We start from the raw sequence: 19,506 nt of genomic DNA, 5'->3' as shown, positions 1-19,506 counted from the left end.
TAATGCTACACAATTTGTTGGACCTTTGTGGCCTCTCAGACCTCTCAGAAACATCAGCTCGGGCTTTTGAAGATCAAACAGGATCGACTTCTAACAGTTATAATCTTTTATTGAATCCATTCTGGGATGATGCAATAGTATTTTTGCTTTTCTTCTTCTTTTTTTTTTTTTTTTTTTTTTTTTTTTTTTTTTTTTTGTTACTTAATTTGAATTTGAGTCTTATTTCAGGTCATGCCATTACTTCCTTCCTCTGTCTGTGGCTACTCAATTGAGACTCAAAACGTTTTCGACTTCACACACATTCTCTAAAGTTTTCAAAAAACAGTTTGAACACAAAGTGATTAAAGCAGAAAAAGGGGCTAAGTGAAAGCTCGAATGCTCTGAGGACGCTGCAGTGAAACTAGAGCTGTTACATGTGCAATAACTGTGAATGACAAAGCAGCTAGTGTTGTAAGACCCTCCCAAATTTTCTGTGTCATCACACACACACACACACACAACCACACACACAGAGACACACACACAGATGCATGCCCACAGTTTAGAGAAACTGCACTGCATATCTAAATGAAGATGGAAGAACTGAGACACCGGTACTTTGCTCTACTTCCTCTAGCGCTGTCTGCACACTCCGGCTTCTGCTTTAACGGTATGTCACGTACGATACCACGTTTTAATTTCGTATAAAAGAAAAGTGCTGAGATCTGAAGAGTATTTGATGTGCTTGTTAGTAAGAGTTCACCTGGTGGTTCCACAGCACGAGCGTTGAAAGTGTTGACACTCATAAAACTTTGCATAAAATGGGAATCATAAATATGATCAGGTCAAAGGTGCTTTATTTTCGAACTGTTATAAAAACAAAACAAGCTCCAAGCTGAAGTTTGGGTACATCTACAGTATACATGGACATGTTGTCTTCTTGGTTTTTGTTGTCCCTTATTGTGCATTAACAGTGGAAAGATTTACAGAAAACTAAAGTCTTCTACAATAGTGTCCAATGAGATTAGTTTTCTAGATTGTGTGTAGAGCGACACTATATTGCCACCCCGTTGTAGTTTTTATAAATAGTTTTAATTTTTATTTGTATTTCTAATATGTACATGCAATAACAAATAATGTATATTCTATCAACATCCTTTCTTATATACACAGTATGTACATAATTAAATATTGAAATGGGGGTTTGCCCGCATGTATTTTTTTCACGCAAACATCACGTACCAGCGAATGTGGCAAAAAAATGTAGTGGACGTTAAACTAAATTTCAATTCTTTGCATCATTTGCATCATAAGAAAGAATAAAATGAATGCTGTTATAGAATGTGGAGCCGAGTTTCTGTGCCCACACCAAAGATGATTCTTCTATTAGTGAACGTTTTACACAAAAACATTGACACTGGAGACTCCTTCCATCAATCTGATATAAAATCTTTATTAAAAAAACTGCACTTTATCAATAAATACACGTTTTGGTTTTTAGTATCCGCTAAACAAACCCTTGTAAACGAGCTGTTGCTATAGAAATGATAACCTATTAGACCTGCACCTGCACTGATGTCAGAGCCGCCGAAACGGAAAATGATTCAGAAATAACCAGTGTTTTGCTGCAAATCTTATACTTGGTCACTAAGTTTAGTTTAGTGCAGGTTATTTTTTTTCACTTGCTTGCAAACTTTCACACTTTTCTGAGGCTTCTCTACCCACAAACTTCTCTACCTTCTCAAACTGTAGTTCACAGCAGAGCTGTTTATAAACCTGCTGCACAACACATATATATATATAGAAAGTGTATTTTTTCATCTGAGTGCCTGGCATTATAAATAAAAACATGTCAGTACATTTACACCAGATGCTTTGTGGTTCGTTTTAATGATGTTTATTTTCTCTGTTCAGAAAGCATCAATCAAACTACAGGAAAAGATGAAAGCGGGATGCAGGGATACAATGTTGCCCTGGTTTTTATCTACTCCGTGGTGCTGGTGGTGGGAAGCATCGGCGTGACCCTAATGACCAGTGTGCTAAAATCAAACCTGCACTCCTGGACCACCATCACCTTCTTCAACTTGATCTTGGTCCACGTCATCTTCTTGCTCACCATCCCTTTCCGCCTCTACTACTATGTGACGAACTACTGGAGTCTGTCTATGCCTTTCTGTAAATTGGTCAGCGGCATGATCCACATTCACATGCACGTGGTCTTCGTCATCTACGTCGTCATCCTCACCATTCAGTTTTTGCAGCACTTTAAAAAAATTGGCCAGATAGAGTTCAATCGGAGTCTCCATGCCATCGGGTTCAGCATCGGCATATGGTCCATCTTAATCATCATCTGCCCCGTGGTCTTATTCCACTATGGGATGAGTGCGAACAAAAATGAGACCAAGTGCTTCCATTTTGCTTCAGAGCTCAAGTCAGGACTGGTGTTTCAGTGCAACATGTTTTTGTCGGTTTCCACGGTAATTGTGTCGTGCATCATTAGCTGCACCCTTGCAGCCATTCTGTACACGATGATCAAAAAACACGGTGCTTCTTCATGGGCTCAGCAGGAATTCTGGGCTCAGATGAAGAACGTCAGCCTCGTGCTCATCATCCTCTTCTGTCTGGCGCCGTATCATCTGTATCGGCTGTACTATCTAAACAATGCTGATAACCTACAGCTTGAGAACGAGGTGTTTTTGGCCATCACATCCCTTACCTGCTTCGACATGATGCTCGTTTTCACAGGGAAGGGAATATGCCATAGGTGTTGGGGTTGAATGTAGAAAACAGATGGAACCTACTGACTAATTGTTGTAGGAAAGGAAGAGAACAACAGTCATGCTTTACTGCCAAGATCAAACCGAGCGACGTCAAGCTAAAGTACAATAAAGTGTTAAACCCATGACTTTTTTTGTAAATGCTGTATTAAGAGGCGAAAACAATATCTCAAATTCTGTGCCCTTACATTTTTAAAAAAAAATTTGTCAGAAACTGCCTGGAAAAAAAGGTGCAATTTAATATTTTTACATTTCCTACCAGCGCAAATGAGCTCTATAAGTATGCAGAACAAGATTTTATTTTTAATTTTTCATCAGTGGCATCTGTACAAGTATATCATCCGGCTTGTATGGTTCAGAATGCTTGTCTGTGTTTACATGTATATCCTGTCGGTCTTTTTATAGACTTTAGAGCAAAGGTTCTCCAAGTGAAGTCTTTGAAGCATAGTTTGTTGGGCTTTTCTTTTTGTTACCATGGTGAAAATCAAAACCTACTATTACTAAAGAAATTATATTTATGAAAGAAAAGTTGTATAGTATTAGTATAACTATACATTTAAATAAAGCAACTACAATTTCAACTATTTTTAAAGGATGTTTGTATGTTTTTTTTTTTTTTTTTTTTTCAGTTTTAAGGAACTCTAGCTTACATTCTAGGATTTGCTGCCCTCTGTTGTTGAACACAGGGAAATGCAAATAATAACTGCAAACGAAAACCCAAATAAATTTTTATTTATTTATATAGAGTGGAGAAACAAATAGGTGAATAAATTATAATTGTTATTTTTTTATTTTGAATAATTAGAAAACAAATAATAGTAATAATAATAATAATAATAATAATAATAATAATAATATTAATAAAATAGACAACAGAACCGAATAAATAAAAAAACAATAAAAATAATTTCTTCGTAAAGAAAAAACTGACTGGTTTCTGTCAAACATGAAAGTGTCTGATTTAATCCTTTAAAAAATAAATGTTTTTTTTGTAAAAATCCTGTATATATTTACTGTAAAATACATTTTTACATTTAATGGAATAATATTATGGTTGTCAGTTGATTAAAACATTTAATCACGATTATTCGCATGATTGTCATGAGTTAGCTTGTGATGAATCGCACATTTTTATATAATGTACCTTAAATTAATACCTTTTAAGTTTTTAATACTTTAATCAACATGGACATATATGGATGCTTTATGCGAATATATGTTGAGTTTGGTTTCATTAATAATAAACATAAAGCATGAAAAATAGACATGTTTCAAAAGTCATAGATGTTTTTTTTTTTTTTAATGTCTATTAGACCCATAAAAAAAAGAACATAGAAATACGGTTCGCATCACTTCTCTTTCTTTGTACTGGGCGATTTAATGCTCAGATGAAAGGCAGCTTGAAAAAATATTCTTGTTAAGGTGTTTTTTTTAAATGATGCCCTTTTAAAGTACTTTTGCTATGTTTCCACACGGACGGTTTTAATCGCCGGATGTGTGCATCGTGCTGGATTTTGCTTGTTTTGAGATTTGGCGCATCAGTAAAAAGTGTTTAGTGATTGAAAATAATTTCTTCAATTTTTTTTTTTTTTTAATCTGAATAATGAAATAATGTCATGAATAAATGTGCATTGCTGCACATATCATGCGATTAATCGTGATTACATATTTTAATTAATTTTAATCGATAGGGGTTTGTGAATTTCACTATTTGGACACTATTATGCATCCATATTAGATTAAATTGTGCATAAAAGAAAATAAATCTGTAGTGCATTTCATGTTTATTAATATTTTTGTTGTAAATGTAATAAACATGAAAGAACAACAACAATACGATTTATAATTTTGTAAACACGTGTAATCTAATAATGTTTTTCTGTAGTATATTGTAGTTTATGGCTACAAGAACAAGCAGGATTTAGTTTTATGAATTCATGTGAATGCTGTGTAACATGTCTGTTAACACACACACACACACACACACACACACACACACACACACACACTACTGATTCATTTCTTTTGGTGCTTTTTTTTATTGGGCCTGGTTACTGTTTAACATCTCCACCCAGCTTCAGTTTGTTTAGTAAATCGATGTAATGAGACTGGCCTGACACTCCTGAGTGTGTCCCTGCTTTGCCCTGAGTTGTTTTTATCCTGTGGACATTCAACATGTCCAACTGCTTTAAAAAACTTCCCCATTTTCCCTTCACCAGTACGATCACAAAATAGCTCCTTTAGATTCAGTGCTATCAATGAAAAGTCATCCGAGGACAGACGAAAGGTAAGAGCCGTTTTGTTTCCCCCTCTTCCCCAGCCAGGCCGTGTGGAGCCGGTGGAAACAATGATGTTTAGAAGTTGTACCCTGCTTTTATGCCTTCCTGTGGACTCCGGGTTTGATTAGCCCGTATGCTAGTATGTCGACTGCTCTGTGTTAGCCTTTTGTACATTGGACTTTATGACGTCAGCAGCCTCGACTTTCATTGAAAGGAATTGGCTTGTTGAAATACAGAGATATTGTGAGATACTGTGAGATATAATGAGGCAATCTGTTAAGTCAAAGAAATAAATCTTCGTTCCTGTCATTCATATTGACAACACGATTTAGTTTCGTGGTTCGAGATGGTTTTAAAAATTTACTTCTACAGTAAAAAAAAAAAGCTACATGTATGAACTTAACCTTTGATTTTTTTTTCGTTTAATTTAGATTTTTTAGATTTATAAGCTTTTATTGTGAGTTTTTATCTACAATTTATCTGCATACAATGCATACAAAAAAAATCTTGACCCATGTTTTTGTACGTTTGTTCATGACTGCTATTTGTAATGATTTACTGCATAATGGTTAGTAAATGTGTTACTATTACAGTACGACAGAATGGTTTCCTGAGCAGATTGAATTATTTTACAGGAGTCCCGGAGTTTGTATCGTAGAATTTATACAATGAATGATGCAGTAGAAGTGGACTTCAGTAACTTATATATAACATATAGAGAGAAGTAGAGAGAAGAAAGCTGAGTGACTGGTTGATTCTTCATGATACTATTACAATTTAGGTTAAGATTCCTCTAGTATCTGTACGTCTTTGGCCATCTGGGGTCCCATTCAGGAGTTTAGGAGCAGTGAAGGGTTTCCGAAATCGAGTTTTATGTGTCTTTGATGTGAATTAGAACTGAATCATTCTTGAAAAAAATCCTTATATTCATTTAGAGGTTATAATATTATATCGTTTTGACCAAAGTGTGTATAAGTGTCCATCTGTGAATTTTGGGCAATAAAAAAAAATCCCACCTATTGCACCGATTATTTTTTATTTTTCAAAGTTTTCGGGTGAAAATAGCGGCTGTGACCTTGAATACAGTGTCGTGAAAATCGAGAGCATTTTCCCTTCGCAAAATGAAACGTTTCTCTTGGCGTTTGGTGTCGAGTTAAAACGTAACTGCTTTTTACTCAGAAATCCGAAGTCAGTTTACATCCTATGAGTTTATTGAGAATCCGTTCCGTTTGTTTTTAATGCGTTTCAGCAGGGATGCATCGATCTATTTTCATTTACTGCATTTTTCAGATCCCCAGAGAAACTTACAATTATCTTATTAATAAGCACTTGGTGTTTAAGGGCCTTGCTGATATCATGGTGGTGCTGGGATTTGAACTCACAACCTTCTGATTAAAAGTTTAACATCATACTCACTTAGTTACCTCTTGAGAAATAATAATATGGTACTGCAGATAGCTAATATTGCTCTGATGCTGAGATCCTCAACCAAAAAGTTTACAACAGCTCATACTCAGAATATATAATGTGTGAGTTATTCTCAAACGTGGTGATGTAATGCAAAGCTTTTTCTCTTGTCCTGATCATTTCGGCTTAATAAGCATGTCTTATATCTGTTATATGAGATGCTTAGTTTTGTCATTTCCGTTTTTTACATGGCAGCTGAGCAATTTATTTGAAACGCGAACATTTCCCTAATTCTGGTTCAATGTCAGAGCAAATCATAAAAAAGATTTTAGGATTTCCCTCGTGGTCCATAGTGATCTTAAGGGCTTGTATATGAGCACAACAGCTGCCGTTTCTACGTCCTCAACAGACATATTAAACGCTTTGACTCTGGATAAAAGCCAGACTTCAGTCCGAGATGCGTTTTTCATATCTTTGTGTTTACCATTCAGGGGATATTCGTTCAACCGCTGAATCAGTTATCAGTTGTGATTAATCAATATATAAAGGTCACAGATGTAACACTATGATGACCAAATAACAAAACAGACATGAACCCCTCTGACTCTTCTCATTACAAATACAGTATTTAAGATATGAAAGAAAAAAAAATCTAAATACAGATTATTATTGACGCCTGAGTTTTGCTGTGACAAGTGAAAATCCTGACATAATACAGTCAAATTAGTAGTTGTTACGTGGAAACTCTCCAAAAATATGGTTAAAATCGAATCGTAAATCTTTCGATGTTTGTTTATAAGATTAAATACCAACATGGTGTTATTTTTATGAAAGGACTGCTCTCTGATTTGATGTACGATGCACAGAATGCCGTTATTTTGTACATTTGTTTCGCCAGATATTTCAGATTGAACATCAGATCAAACGATTTAAACAATACAGATGTGATACACTGAAAAAATACTTTGAGAAGATTTCTGACTGATAGAAATTAGATACACTACAATTGCAAGATCTTTACGTTCCATTCGTCCCCTCTGTGTAATCTCTCACACAGTTAATGGTCATTTTCTATAGATTAAGAACTTTCAATAGGCCCAATATAACTCCGTTTATCACCCCATCCTTATGATAAATCATGGATAAGGAGGAGATAAGTTTCGTGCAAGAACTTGAGGAGATTTGAAAAAAGGCTCCTCCCTTGTCTTACTGGAGAATGCTGACAAATCAGCATTCTGATGAGAAGGCCACTCTTGAGGAATCCATGCTATAGACATTGTCCTGTTCAAGCTTTAGCAGAAATAGTTCAGCAGGAATGAAGTTTTCTCTGACTCCAGAATCCAAATCTCTCCTGGACATGGATGTAGCTAATTACTGTGAAGGTCTGGACCCCACCTATAGCACTCTGGGCTTTGAGAATGCTGATACGCTGTACCAAGTGGGTGAGTAACATGACTGATATCACAGCTGCTGAAACTCTTCATTGTTAAATAGTTTCACTTCTAAGTAGTGTCAGGTCTAATTATTAGATATTTCTGGAGGTCATTTGGAGGTCACAGAATGATGAGTTACTTATTGAAGTTTTGTCGAAAAACAGAACCGATGGATTTGTTAGTTGTGAGACCTCTGAGGGTTCATCTGTTATCTATCAGGACTGAGAAGACACCAAGAAATGTAATGATTGTGGTTCATCAACCAAAAGAAAAAGCTAATTATTAGCTAGCAACAATGGATTTCTAACTTTCTAACAACCTGGATTAAATTTCAACAAAAGTTTCTTCTGAACCAAGTTGAGTCTCAAAAGCAAAGCTCTGAACAGAAAAAGGAGCTCTGATAAGAGTACATAATATTGTTGGTGCAGATTTTATAAATAATAACAATTAATGCTGTATTAATTGCTTAGATTCAAAAGACGCAGGCTGCAGCCTGATGCTGTAAGAAGTGGTTTATCTGTAAGACTTGTTCTTCATTAACTAGATCCTGGCTTAAGATTAAATGATGACAAAGATAGGTGAGTTTATCTTTACTGTTCTGTACTGGGAATCAACTTGCTGAGATAGAGGCCATAAAATAACCCGAATGGAAAACTTCAAATTCAAAGCTATAAGCATATTTTATCAAGCACAAACAAGTCTTCTTATCTCCACACTGATTGTGTTGTTCATGTAAAAGGGTGTCTGGCCTTGCAAGAACTAATCATCACATCACGTTTCACTCAGGAAAAAAATAGTCCCTACCTAATGAAACATATTTTTGCTTACATTAATTAAATGATTATTGAATACACATGGGCGCATGCTGTTACTGGAAAATAATCAACAAGAAATGTGATGTTGTGAAACACAATTTTTTTTGCCAACCTGAAGTTTATCAATTTACAACAACAGCATGTTGTCTAATGTTTTATTTCACTTATACAACAGCAATTTGCAGTTACACTTGTTATATCTGTTAAATATATATATATATATATATATATATATATATATATGTTTGTGAATCTTCTTTGTTAAATATATAAACAGACATTCCTAAATTTGACGTAGCTGAGAAATCAGTGTAGATGGAAACTCCCCCATCCTAAAGATGTTCCTGCTTTAGAAACACTACCGGTTTTTACAGCTGACACTGGAGACTCCTTCTTTTAGAGTCAAAAAAACATCTCCACATCACAGATAATTTTCCCTCTCTTAAAAGTCTATAAAATTCTTTACGAGTTTATAACCAGGCTATGATTATGTGGAGTGTTTGCTGTCCCTGTGAATCAGCTGTTGCTATAGAAACGCTACAGTATGAAAACGTGCGCATTGATAGAATCCTGTGATTCGCAGTTGGACTACTGTCAGAGCTGTTAATTGTCTAAATGAACACATTCTGACAGTAAGTACTACGCATTTACCAGCGCTGTGACCGCTGCTAGAAATTCAGACATATACGCTCTTTTGGAAAAAGGTTACTTAAAGTTAATCAAAAGGGCTTTGCCTTCTAACGAGGTTCTAAAGAGGTTCTCCATAGAAACGTTAAGGTCCTATAAGAGGGACAAGTCAGGAAAACTCTTCAGATGGAAACACTGGACAAACACTTGGACAAAAGGTCCTATCTCACATCACAATGGGGTCTCTGGGTTTTCACTATGTGAGAACATATAACAATAAAAGCTTAAAAGAAAGAGTTTTAAGTTCAGCCCCTTCAGAAATCTTGAACTATCCAAAGAACATCTGAGGAATATCTGAGGAACCCTTTTTGAAAGTGAAGTGTGCACTTTAATTGAGTCCGTTTCTGGGGGAAATAATTTACCCGTTGTGGGGTTTTTTCTTCGCTTGTTTGATTTTAGATGCAGTGAAAGCATAACTTGTTTTTTTTTTTAAATTGAGAGCATAAAACATGTGCTGAAGTCTATTATCCTGTGTCTCAGAAGCTGACAAGGCAAAATTGCTTCTCTACAACAATGGGTGAACGTCTTTCTTTTATTTTTTTTGAATTCTCAAATGAGGATGGATCAGGATGGGAATAGGTAGACGGCCTGATGCGAAAGAGATGGCTTTCAGTGCATTAAAATTCAATGATGAGATGTCAATCTCCATCGAATACGTGTCTGTGAGATAAAACACGAAGGCTAAATCCTAATTAAGTCTGTTCTGCATTAAAGATTTCAATCAGCTCGGGGCGAATAAAAGACTCCGGTCCCCCTTGCTGCAGTTCTTTTGTTGAAATGTTATGATTTTGGATGCACAAAAGAATGATTGATTCTCTTCCTCTGTGAAGGTGAACAGAGGGATGCTGATCTCTATTTCACGAGAGGGTCGAGCACGCTCTCTTTGTTCACTTATGCAGGAACTTCTTTATTGAAATCCTCTGCCTCCTCATTAACAGCGCTGATTGCGAGACAGCAGGCCGAGCCGTTGTGCCATAGATGTATCTCAATAGACGTTTGCTTTGTGGCTCATGCTAACCTCATGCTAGCTCTGCGCACCAGACCTCTTTTGCCACCGGACAGTCTGGTTTTGTTGGCGTGGTATGAATTGTAGCCTGGCAAAGTGTTCTTGCAAGTGATTCCATAAGATTTTTAGCTTCTGTAAAATGCACCTACTGCGTTTTAACCCCCAGTGTGATCAATCGAGAGATCGATAGCTGTGCCAGACCTTAAACCGTTTGAATGGTAATGATGTGTCAGTTTGCTGTGTGATCTACAGAAAGCATGCCAACAGATCCCAGCATCAGCAATGGGGATAATGGCCTGAACTCCAACTGTGCCATCTGCGGCGACAAGGCCACTGGCAAGCACTACGGCGCCTCCAGCTGTGACGGCTGCAAGGGCTTTTTCCGCAGGAGCATCAGAAAGAACCATGTCTACTCTTGCAGGTATCGGGGCGCCCCTCACCCCATCATCGCCTACCCATCGTGTAGATCTAGTGCCTCAAATCCTATTCCTGAAGAAATTCATGTAACCAAGATGTGCACTTTTTTCTTCCATGCTCGATCAGGTTCAGTCGCCAGTGTGTCATCGACAAAGACAAGAGGAATCAGTGCCGCTTCTGCAGGCTTCACAAATGCTTCCGAGCTGGAATGAAGAAAGAAGGTAAACACACTGATTTATAACAGAGTGCTCTCGAATTCTCTAGAAAGTGTCTTTGGTTTGACCAATTTCTTATAACCGCATCTCTGACAGTAGTGCATCTGCAGATCACATGCTTGAATGAAGGTGTTTGCTTTAATGTGTCATTATTTCTACACAGAAATATACAGAATAAAATACTAGATGTTGTTACATTCTTTTTGAGAGGTAACAGGAACTTCATAACACCACGTCACTGTTGATTACAGAATGCCCGGTTGCATGTTATTCCTTAAAAACACTTACAGGCAGAAAGGGATAAGGAAACGCTTAGCACTGAAATAAGGTACGCCATAAAACCCTGCACTGGATACACAAGGAATGTGCAGTTTATTGGATGTATAACCTTGGCTGTGGGTTTTATGACAGCGGATCATGTGCTCTCCGCCTCACTTTCCGCGCGTACGCGTGTTATTCAGGGTTAAACTTTTACCTCGATCTGTTTCTTGCCCAGACAGGTTTTTTTGCTTTCAAAAGTAAAAGCACCCAAATGCAACATTAAGGTTATGAAGTAACAGGATTCTCTACTGCTGAATTTCCTCGTGCACGTGTTTGCTCTTCATACTCTTTGTGCTGCCTACAGATGAGCGTAACCCTGACCAGGACAAAAACCAGATTTCAGCCATCCTGTAGAAATATAACAGCAGTCAGGATTTATCATTATTAACAGGTTTGCACCCCCTGCTGATGTGCCTTTTAATAAATGAAGCACAGGAAGTATTTCTATGGTTCCGGAGTCACTGGTTTAATCTTTAACTCAGATTCCTACCTGTGTACTAGAGTTTCTGTTACCAGTCTTACATTGGTTCTTTTCCTATAACGGATTATTCCAAAAGGCTGCAATCCTCAATACAGACAGCAATTTAAATGCAGCAGATGAACATATTTTCGGAATCTATCCATCGCAGGATCCCAACACGATCAAGGTCAAAGCAAGGGCAAATTTATGATATATACAGTAACCCCCTGTTTATCGGTGGTTACGTTCTAAAATGGCCCGTGATAAACGGATGCCACCCCAAATTCTTTTTTTTTCTTTCTATTTTATGTATACGGTACTCTACTGTATTAACATTTGACTTCATTTTATAATTAATAATGATATTTTGATTCATAAATTTCATTATTAATTTAACATAAAACTCCATTAAACCCAACTCCATTTTTTGGTCTATCGTGCTCTCCGCGAGAGACCGGAAAAATCAGCCAAACTAATTAGTTATGTGGCAATTGCAATTCTGCGATAAACCGGGGCGTGGGTTTCGAAAAAGCGGGGGATTACTGTAATTTTTTCTCAATAACCTCACTGTTCCTATTGAGAATATGTTATATATAGAATATATATTTCAGGGATGCATATTAGTGACAAAAAGCACCACTTGGTTGGTTTTAATGCCTGCTTTGTTTGTATCGAGGTCTACTAGTTTATTAATTAAATAATACAGAGTAATTTTTTCCCCATTAATTCTATGAACATTTGTGAAACATCTCTCACATTATAGCCGCCATAAAAAGCAATTCTCTTATCAGCCACTCTTTATACTTCCTCCTCATAATTCAATAATGTTAATAATATCTATGCGAGTGACTGATTAAATTAATTAAAACCTTTCGACCAATCAGAATCCAGGTCTCAGCCGTGCTCCCGTATCATTTGCAAATTAACATCTTGATGGTTTTATCGTTTTGTAAAGAAAAACAAACTTTTGCACTCGACTGCATTACGACATACTAATTTGTAAATGCTAATTATGAACCTCTTGGCCTTTAATAATTAAAATGACTAGAAAAAACGTTGAAGATTCATGTTATTTCATCGTGACTACACTTTATGAGTCTCGAAGGTATGCAAGCCTGACGAAAAGTCAGACAAACGCCATCATCGGTGCTAATCAGTAATCTTTGCGAGCTGTTATTAGCATTCTAATCAGCTGTGTGGGTTCTTTTGTGTGTGTGTGTGTGTGTGTGTGTGTGTGTGTGTGTGTGTGTGTGTGTTATTCAGCTGTGCAGAATGAACGGGATCGTATCAGCTCCAGGAGAAGCACTCCAGACTCGCATGACCTTCCGCCTATCACTGTGCTAGCGCAGGCAGAGTCCCTGTCACAACAGGTTGGCTGCTGATTGTGTACACGTACACGCTTTGTATTCCACCGGCGTTAACCTAGCATTTCACACGAATGGAATTAACCTCGTGATAATTACGGGCTTAATATCTTAAGTTTATTCAAAAAGACGCTCAATGTGACATTCTTCATAGACTCCAATCGTCCTTAACAAAGCTGATTAAAGATGGAATATACAGAAGAGAGAGCGATATGAATATCTCATTAGAGTTACTCTGAAGAACGTTTCAGATATGCTTGGTTAATGATGATGATGAGAGGCTGCGTTTGTAATTTGCATTAGTCGCCGCTTAAGCATCGGTTAATGTCATCAACATTTCCAATCATCTGCATGAAGACTTATGTGAGTTTACTTTGCAAGGCAACAGCTTGTGTAATAATAAATGGTTTGGAGGACATACTAACTTCACTCCATCTCCTTGTAGATCAGCGTCGCCAGTCCGTCAGGCTCCGTTGATATCTTGGAGAAGAAATCAGCCACCGTTGGGGACGTGTGCGAGTCTATGAAGCAACAGCTGCTTGTTCTGGTAGAGTGGGCTAAATACATCCCGGCCTTCGGCGAATTGCCTCTTGACGACCAGGTAATGGCTATTCGAAAGCCAAACTGCCTGAGCTAATTGGGATGGCACTTAGCTTAAATTGCAGGCCCATTCGCTTGAGCTCAATATTTGCTATTCACATGACTGACTCAATTTATCCCTCTATTCAGCCTTGCTCTTTGCTTCTCCTGTTTTGTGCAGGATTTCTGATCTTCTCTGCCATGTCCTTTGTTATTGTATTGATTGAGTATGCTTATAGTAGGCTGCTGATGCTTTTTAAATGAACTAAATGTTCAGGCCTCTGTTCCGGATTTGCAGGTCAGTTTATTACGTGCGCACGCAGGAGAACATCTTCTGCTCGGAGTGGCCAAGCGCTCAATGGCATACAAAAACGTCCTGCTGCTCGGTAACTATCGATCAGAATTTACATCAGCGCTTTATAAATGCATGTGTACATGGTGGAAGGTCTCAATCATAAATTAGTACAAGTGTTGTTTTCTTCTTATTCTAGGTAATGGCTGTGTTATTCACCGGAATTGCCCCGAGGCAGAGATCAGCCGAGTGGCTAACCGCATCCTCGACGAATTGGTCTTACCTTTCCAAGACATACAGATTGATGACAATGAATATGCAGCCCTGAAAGCCATTGTCTTTTTTGATCCTGGTACAGTCTTATATGCTTCAAATTCAAACAATATTGCATTATGAGTCTCTATCACTACACCTGTGTGTGTGTGTGTGTGTGTGTGTGTGTGTGTGTGAGAGGATAAGGCAGATGAGAGAATCACCATCATGGGTGTGATCACATAACGCTAATAAGTTCACCAGTAAAGTTTTCACGTCTGAAAATTTCATGTGTATCAACTAGACATTAAATACGTGGGATTAGAATGAATGGATGCTGAACTTTTTTGCCACATGCACTGCAAACATAGAGGATTTCAGTTTAAAAAAACTTTAAGGTAGATCTTTTTAAACCAATCTAAACGACTCTTGCTTGTGTGTGTACAACCTTCAGATGCCAAAAGCCTCAGAGATCCTTCAAAGATAAAAAGCATGAGGTACCAGGTTCAGATGAGTCTTGAAGACTACATTAATGACCGTCAGTATGACTCCCGTGGACGCTTCGGAGAGCTGCTGCTGCTTCTCCCCACCCTGCAGAGCATCACCTGGCAGATGATCGAGCAACTTCAGTTCATCAAACTCTTTGGTCTGGTCAAAATCGACAACCTGCTACAAGAGATGCTGTTAGGAGGTGAGATGAGAGAAATTGGGAATTCATTTGGATCTATTTAGAAGGGAGAAAAAACGTATACCCTTTGAGTTCTTTAATGTCACAGTCAGAGATAAAGCTGTTTGGTTTAGATCGAGAAAAAAATAAAGACAGGCTTTTAAAGAAAAACAAGTTTTTATACAAGGCAACGAAATGCAGTTAAACGAGAAGTGCATTGGCAGCAAAACATTTACGTACAGTATGTACAGATCGGTAAGACTATGATATATAATAGATATAAATAATGACAGATTGCTGACCAATATGAAATGAACAATACGAATATAAATAAACAGTACATGGAAAAGCAATTATATGGAATAAATGAGGTATTGCATACAGTGTTTATGATATATGTATATAAGTGTGTGCAACATATGTTACAGTTATTATTGTGCAATCTTTAGTATTACAGAGAGTATAAAGTGTATTATATGCAGAGCAACACAGTGTAAGGTGACGCAGAGTATAGTATTTAGTTTTGCGTGTGTGTGTGTGTGTGTGTGTGTGTGTGTGTGTGTGTCTGAGATGGGGGATGTGGTAGTGAGAGGTAGAGGATAGGTGAGTTCAGCATGGAAACAGCTGTGGGGGAAAAGCTCTTCTTGAACCTGCTTGTCTTGTTCCGGAGGCTCCTGTAGTGCCTCCCAGAGGGCAGGAGGGCAAACAGTCTATGGACAGGGTGAAAGAAGTCCTTTGTGATATTGTATGCTTTTCTGAAACAGTGTTTCCTGTAAATGTCATCAGTTTTTTGAAGTTCCAACAATACGTTCAACAGTTTTCACCACCCTCAGCATCGCTTTCCGGTCTGACGCTGAGCAGTTTCCATTCCAGACTGTAATACAGCTGGTCAGAATGCTCTCCTAATTTAACCACACTAATATAAGTGACAACAGGAAGAGGAACTTGATCTGCTCATGTTCCATGACTGTAAATATAAATAGATAAAATGTGTATAATTATGGTTGTAATCAATCAATCAAAACTGGTTAGCAATGGAAAATTTCATTGGTAAATATTTTGACATAATCAGTATTTTATGTCAATCAAAAAAAAATCTCTTTATATAATGTCAATGGTTTAAAATCAAAATTAATCAAAAATGCCAGGCTTCAGCATAAAAAAATGCATATATATATATTTTTTTTTCTAATGTACATGATTTTCTCTGTGGTTATAATGTGGTTTGTATTTACACTTAATTGGGCCCTTGGCTGCAAAATATCTTATAACCTCCATCCTACAAAACTACAATTCTATAAAAGCAGATTAGAGATGACATGATCAGGACCCAGAGGAGGATATATTATTTCGAGTTAATGATGTCAGAGCATTCTTTGGCCCCAAAGGAAAAGAAATAACCCCTTTAGAATTTAAGATGTCATTCATAATCAATACCTAAATCTATATGTCGATGGCCTCACAGGTCTGACCACAGAGCAGCCTTACTTACACCACCATGGCCACCCCCAGCTCGCCCAGGATCCAATCACGGGCCAGACATTAGTCATCAGCTCCATTTCTGCCCCTCTGCATGCACAGCAAATAGGTGAGATCATCATTTATAGACACTTCACTCATTGAATATTATTGATGTAGTGCCATGCTTGACCCACATGCCTGTACGTAAATGCCCCATTAAAGCTCATGCTTTTTTGTGGATTGTTTTTACAGCTTCTCCAGACACCCCAATCCCATCGCCTCCTCAGGTTCAGACTCAGGAGATCTATAAGGCCTCGTCTAGTCCTACGCTCTTAATGCAGACACAGTCCATCTCCAACAGACCTTCTCCCGAGCCACCACTCTGAGGCACAGCATTGCGTCCTTGCATCGTTTATAATTTAATTTTTTTCTTCAACGGAGCGTTATCCCAGGGTGTGTTTGTAAATTTGTAAATAGCATCATATGGTTAAAAAACGAGATCATTGTATTATTCAAAATCATTTAGACCATTAGACTTGGGGAGGGGGCAGATGGAAGACACACAACGGTGTCTATATTATAAAATAATCAATTGTAATATTTTAGTATTTGTTTTAGCTCTATTCATCACAAATGCTGTCTGAAATCTTGAAATGATGTAAATTTGGTTATCAGCAACAATAAAAATAAATAAATAAGAAAAATAGGGCAGTTAAAGGCAATGTGTGCAAATTATTTAACATTATTTATGTAACCATCATAATTTAAAAATGTTGCTATATTAATGATTCTGTTTTAATAAACCAAACAATAAACCATTCTGATTTGATGGCATTCTCGTAAATGAGACTTTTTTGGGTTTTTTTTTTTTAAATTGTTGTAGTCTTGGAATAAAACAGTTGATTTTCATATCAAATATTACAAAATGATTCCTGCAGGTTTTATTTCAAGATTTAGAGTAAAAAAAAAGAAAAGAATTAAAACTAGAATTAAAAACTGACTTTGACGCAATCTGGCAACCTTGACTAATAAGGTTTGAACTTGCCCATTGCGCATGCGTGTTTGTGATATTGATGAAGCGAAACCTGAAACTGATTAATGGCGTTAAAATTGCTTATTTTCTGGATGAACGCGGACAGAAACCGCCGTTTACCTTCAGTAACTTATTTAGTTTATTTTTATTGCTCGTTTTTTTTGTTTCAATATTGTCGAATGTATAACTTTTTTAAAATGTCAAATAATAATTAACTAAAGCCACCTGGTGCAACATTAGGAGCTTCATGCTAGCAGTCGGCCTGATCGGTCCAGATGTTCTCAGGTAAGTTTGTATACAATATTTAATTGTATTACAGCAAAATATTCACAATTTGACTTTAAGGCTTTTCCAGTAATAAATTTAAATATTAGTATTATATAGTTTTATATGACAATTAAATTTATTTAATGACAATCAAGTGACAATTGACTTAAATGACAATTATAACACGTTTTCCAGAAGGTTCCGTCTTTCAGTGTGGCCCAGAACATAAACACGGGCTTAATAAAGGGAATGCATTATATATAGCATTACATTATTTTCTACATTATAAGGAATTATATAAAAATATTTTTATTTTCTACAATGCATTAGCATTAGAACATTAAATAGAAATTAAATATAAACATAACATTAACATAAAATGCAATTGTATTGCTATGTAAATAATATAATTTAATAATAATAATTAATAAAATATATTAGATCTATAGCAATTTATTTGTAAATTAATTAGCTACACTTTTCTGTTAACGAAAATTTTCTAAATGCATAAGAATATAAAAATAATGTGTGTATTGTATATTCGGTGGTTTTATGTTTTTTTTTTGCGAGAAACGAGAAATCTATACATTTCCAGATGTTCCACATTATTTACAATGAAAATTCCTCTCTTAACATGAATGACGGCTTTAAACAGTCTCTGCATCCGGACAATTAGTTCCTCCAAACATTCAATACTTTGCCTTGCCTCTTGTAAAACTCGCTAAAACTTGTTCTTCACTAGTTGGAGATTTCTTTCTGACCTTGTGATCCAGATCATCTCAGAGCAGTTCAATAGGATTTAGATGCGGTGACTAAGCAGGCCATTCTACGATAGATATCACATGGTGAATTCGGTTCCAATGAGTCGCAGACCAGATGAAATTGGTTGCCATGTTGGCCCGGATTCCTTTCACCATTTAACCTACATGTAGATATTAAGTTCTCCAAATATAAACAAAAACTTGTAAAGTGGAACGTGACACAGCTGTATGTATTTCATCCAGAACCTACTGTTATTAACTAAAGATGGGTGAAAATTGTTACTGTTAAATGCTTCAGTTTATTGCATATAAAAATAGAAATGCATGCGTCTCCTAAAAACCATAAAAGACTTGGTGTTTCCAAACTGTTGACAGACACTGTAGGCATCTCGCCATGGAGCCAGAGTGGTTTGTGTTTCAGAAAAAGCTGATCTTTGTATTTCTCTAGAGTTTACAGAAAGTGGTGTGGAAGGTAAACGTGTCTTATCTGCATGCAGATAAATGGTTTTTATTTAAAGTGTAAAAAGAACCTATGATTATAGTGTCTTAGTAAAATGTTGGGGCACCACAAGTTTCAGTTCAGTTCAGAACAGCGTCAGTTCGCATTCTCATCGATTTGACAAATTTCTGGAAATTCCTGGAACGTGACGGGCGGCTTTATACAAAAAGACCCGTGTTGTAGTGGTGGTATTGAGCGCTGTCTCACACGCTTCTCCCTGAAATCTCCCCTTGGTCCTCTAATGGTTTGAGATGTGTTGACCATGAAGGCCATTTTCATCCTCATCAATAAACCCTCCTGCCCTGTGGACGAGGGTGGAGTCAGCCTGAAAGAAACCACACCGAAAGCGATAGAAATATTTTGTCGTCGGATGAGAAGTATATATTTTTTGTGTTATTTTGTATTAACCTTCCCCTGTCCCAGGTCTACTGGGATAACTCAACCCAAACCTTCACAGCAGAACGTAAATGTCCTTCAAAGTATAACAGAGTCAGCCATTTTTCCTTTAATTTGTCACCTGTCTGTATATACATAC

The 19,506-nt window shown here is 36.9% G+C and overlaps 2 protein-coding genes across 3 annotated transcripts; both read left to right on the top strand.

The window, feature by feature from the left end:
• The first annotated feature begins 487 nt into the window (after positions 1-487).
• Positions 488-3,342, top strand: LOC124375432 (probable G-protein coupled receptor 141). The gene is made up of 2 exons (XM_046833770.1): positions 488-649; positions 1,894-3,342. The coding sequence occupies exons 1-2, from the start codon at positions 568-570 to the stop codon at positions 2,754-2,756; spliced, it is 945 nt and encodes a 314-aa protein (XP_046689726.1). The 5' UTR covers positions 488-567; the 3' UTR covers positions 2,757-3,342.
• A 1,522-nt stretch (positions 3,343-4,864) lies between these two features.
• On the top strand, positions 4,865-17,235 carry hnf4g (hepatocyte nuclear factor 4, gamma). Of its 2 annotated transcripts, none has more exons than XM_046834053.1 (10): positions 4,865-5,043; positions 10,636-10,804; positions 10,927-11,021; positions 13,060-13,166; positions 13,606-13,761; positions 14,038-14,125; positions 14,231-14,383; positions 14,738-14,974; positions 16,416-16,538; positions 16,664-17,235. In XM_046834053.1, the coding sequence occupies exons 2-10, from the start codon at positions 10,641-10,643 to the stop codon at positions 16,795-16,797; spliced, it is 1,257 nt and encodes a 418-aa protein (XP_046690009.1). In that variant the 5' UTR covers positions 4,865-5,043; positions 10,636-10,640; the 3' UTR covers positions 16,798-17,235. The 2 variants fall into 2 exon arrangements, with proteins under 2 accessions (XP_046690009.1, XP_046690008.1); XM_046834052.1 differs by lacking the exon at positions 4,865-5,043 and adding an exon at positions 5,053-7,884.
• Positions 17,236-19,506: the final 2,271 nt, after the last annotated feature.

This window comes from Silurus meridionalis, chromosome 21 (assembly GCF_014805685.1).
Source record: "Silurus meridionalis isolate SWU-2019-XX chromosome 21, ASM1480568v1, whole genome shotgun sequence".
Taxonomy (NCBI): domain Eukaryota; kingdom Metazoa; phylum Chordata; class Actinopteri; order Siluriformes; family Siluridae; genus Silurus; species Silurus meridionalis.
This window is presented reverse-complemented; position numbering and strand designations above follow the sequence as displayed.

What these genes read in the sequence shown, in the direction of transcription:
- LOC124375432 (XM_046833770.1), top strand. Translation starts at nt 568, where the DNA reads ATGAAGATGGAAGAACTGAGACACCGGTACTTTGCTCTACTTCCTCTA. An exon ending in CTCCGGCTTCTGCTTTAACG is followed by an intron (nt 650 to 1,893) that starts GTATGTCACGTA and finishes TTCTCTGTTCAG; the next exon opens with AAAGCATCAATCAAACTACA.
- hnf4g (XM_046834052.1), top strand. Translation starts at nt 7,758, where the DNA reads ATGAAGTTTTCTCTGACTCCAGAATCCAAATCTCTCCTGGACATGGAT. An exon ending in AATTGCCTCTTGACGACCAG is followed by an intron (nt 13,762 to 14,037) that starts GTAATGGCTATT and finishes CCGGATTTGCAG; the next exon opens with GTCAGTTTATTACGTGCGCA. An exon ending in CATTGTCTTTTTTGATCCTG is followed by an intron (nt 14,384 to 14,737) that starts GTACAGTCTTAT and finishes TACAACCTTCAG; the next exon opens with ATGCCAAAAGCCTCAGAGAT.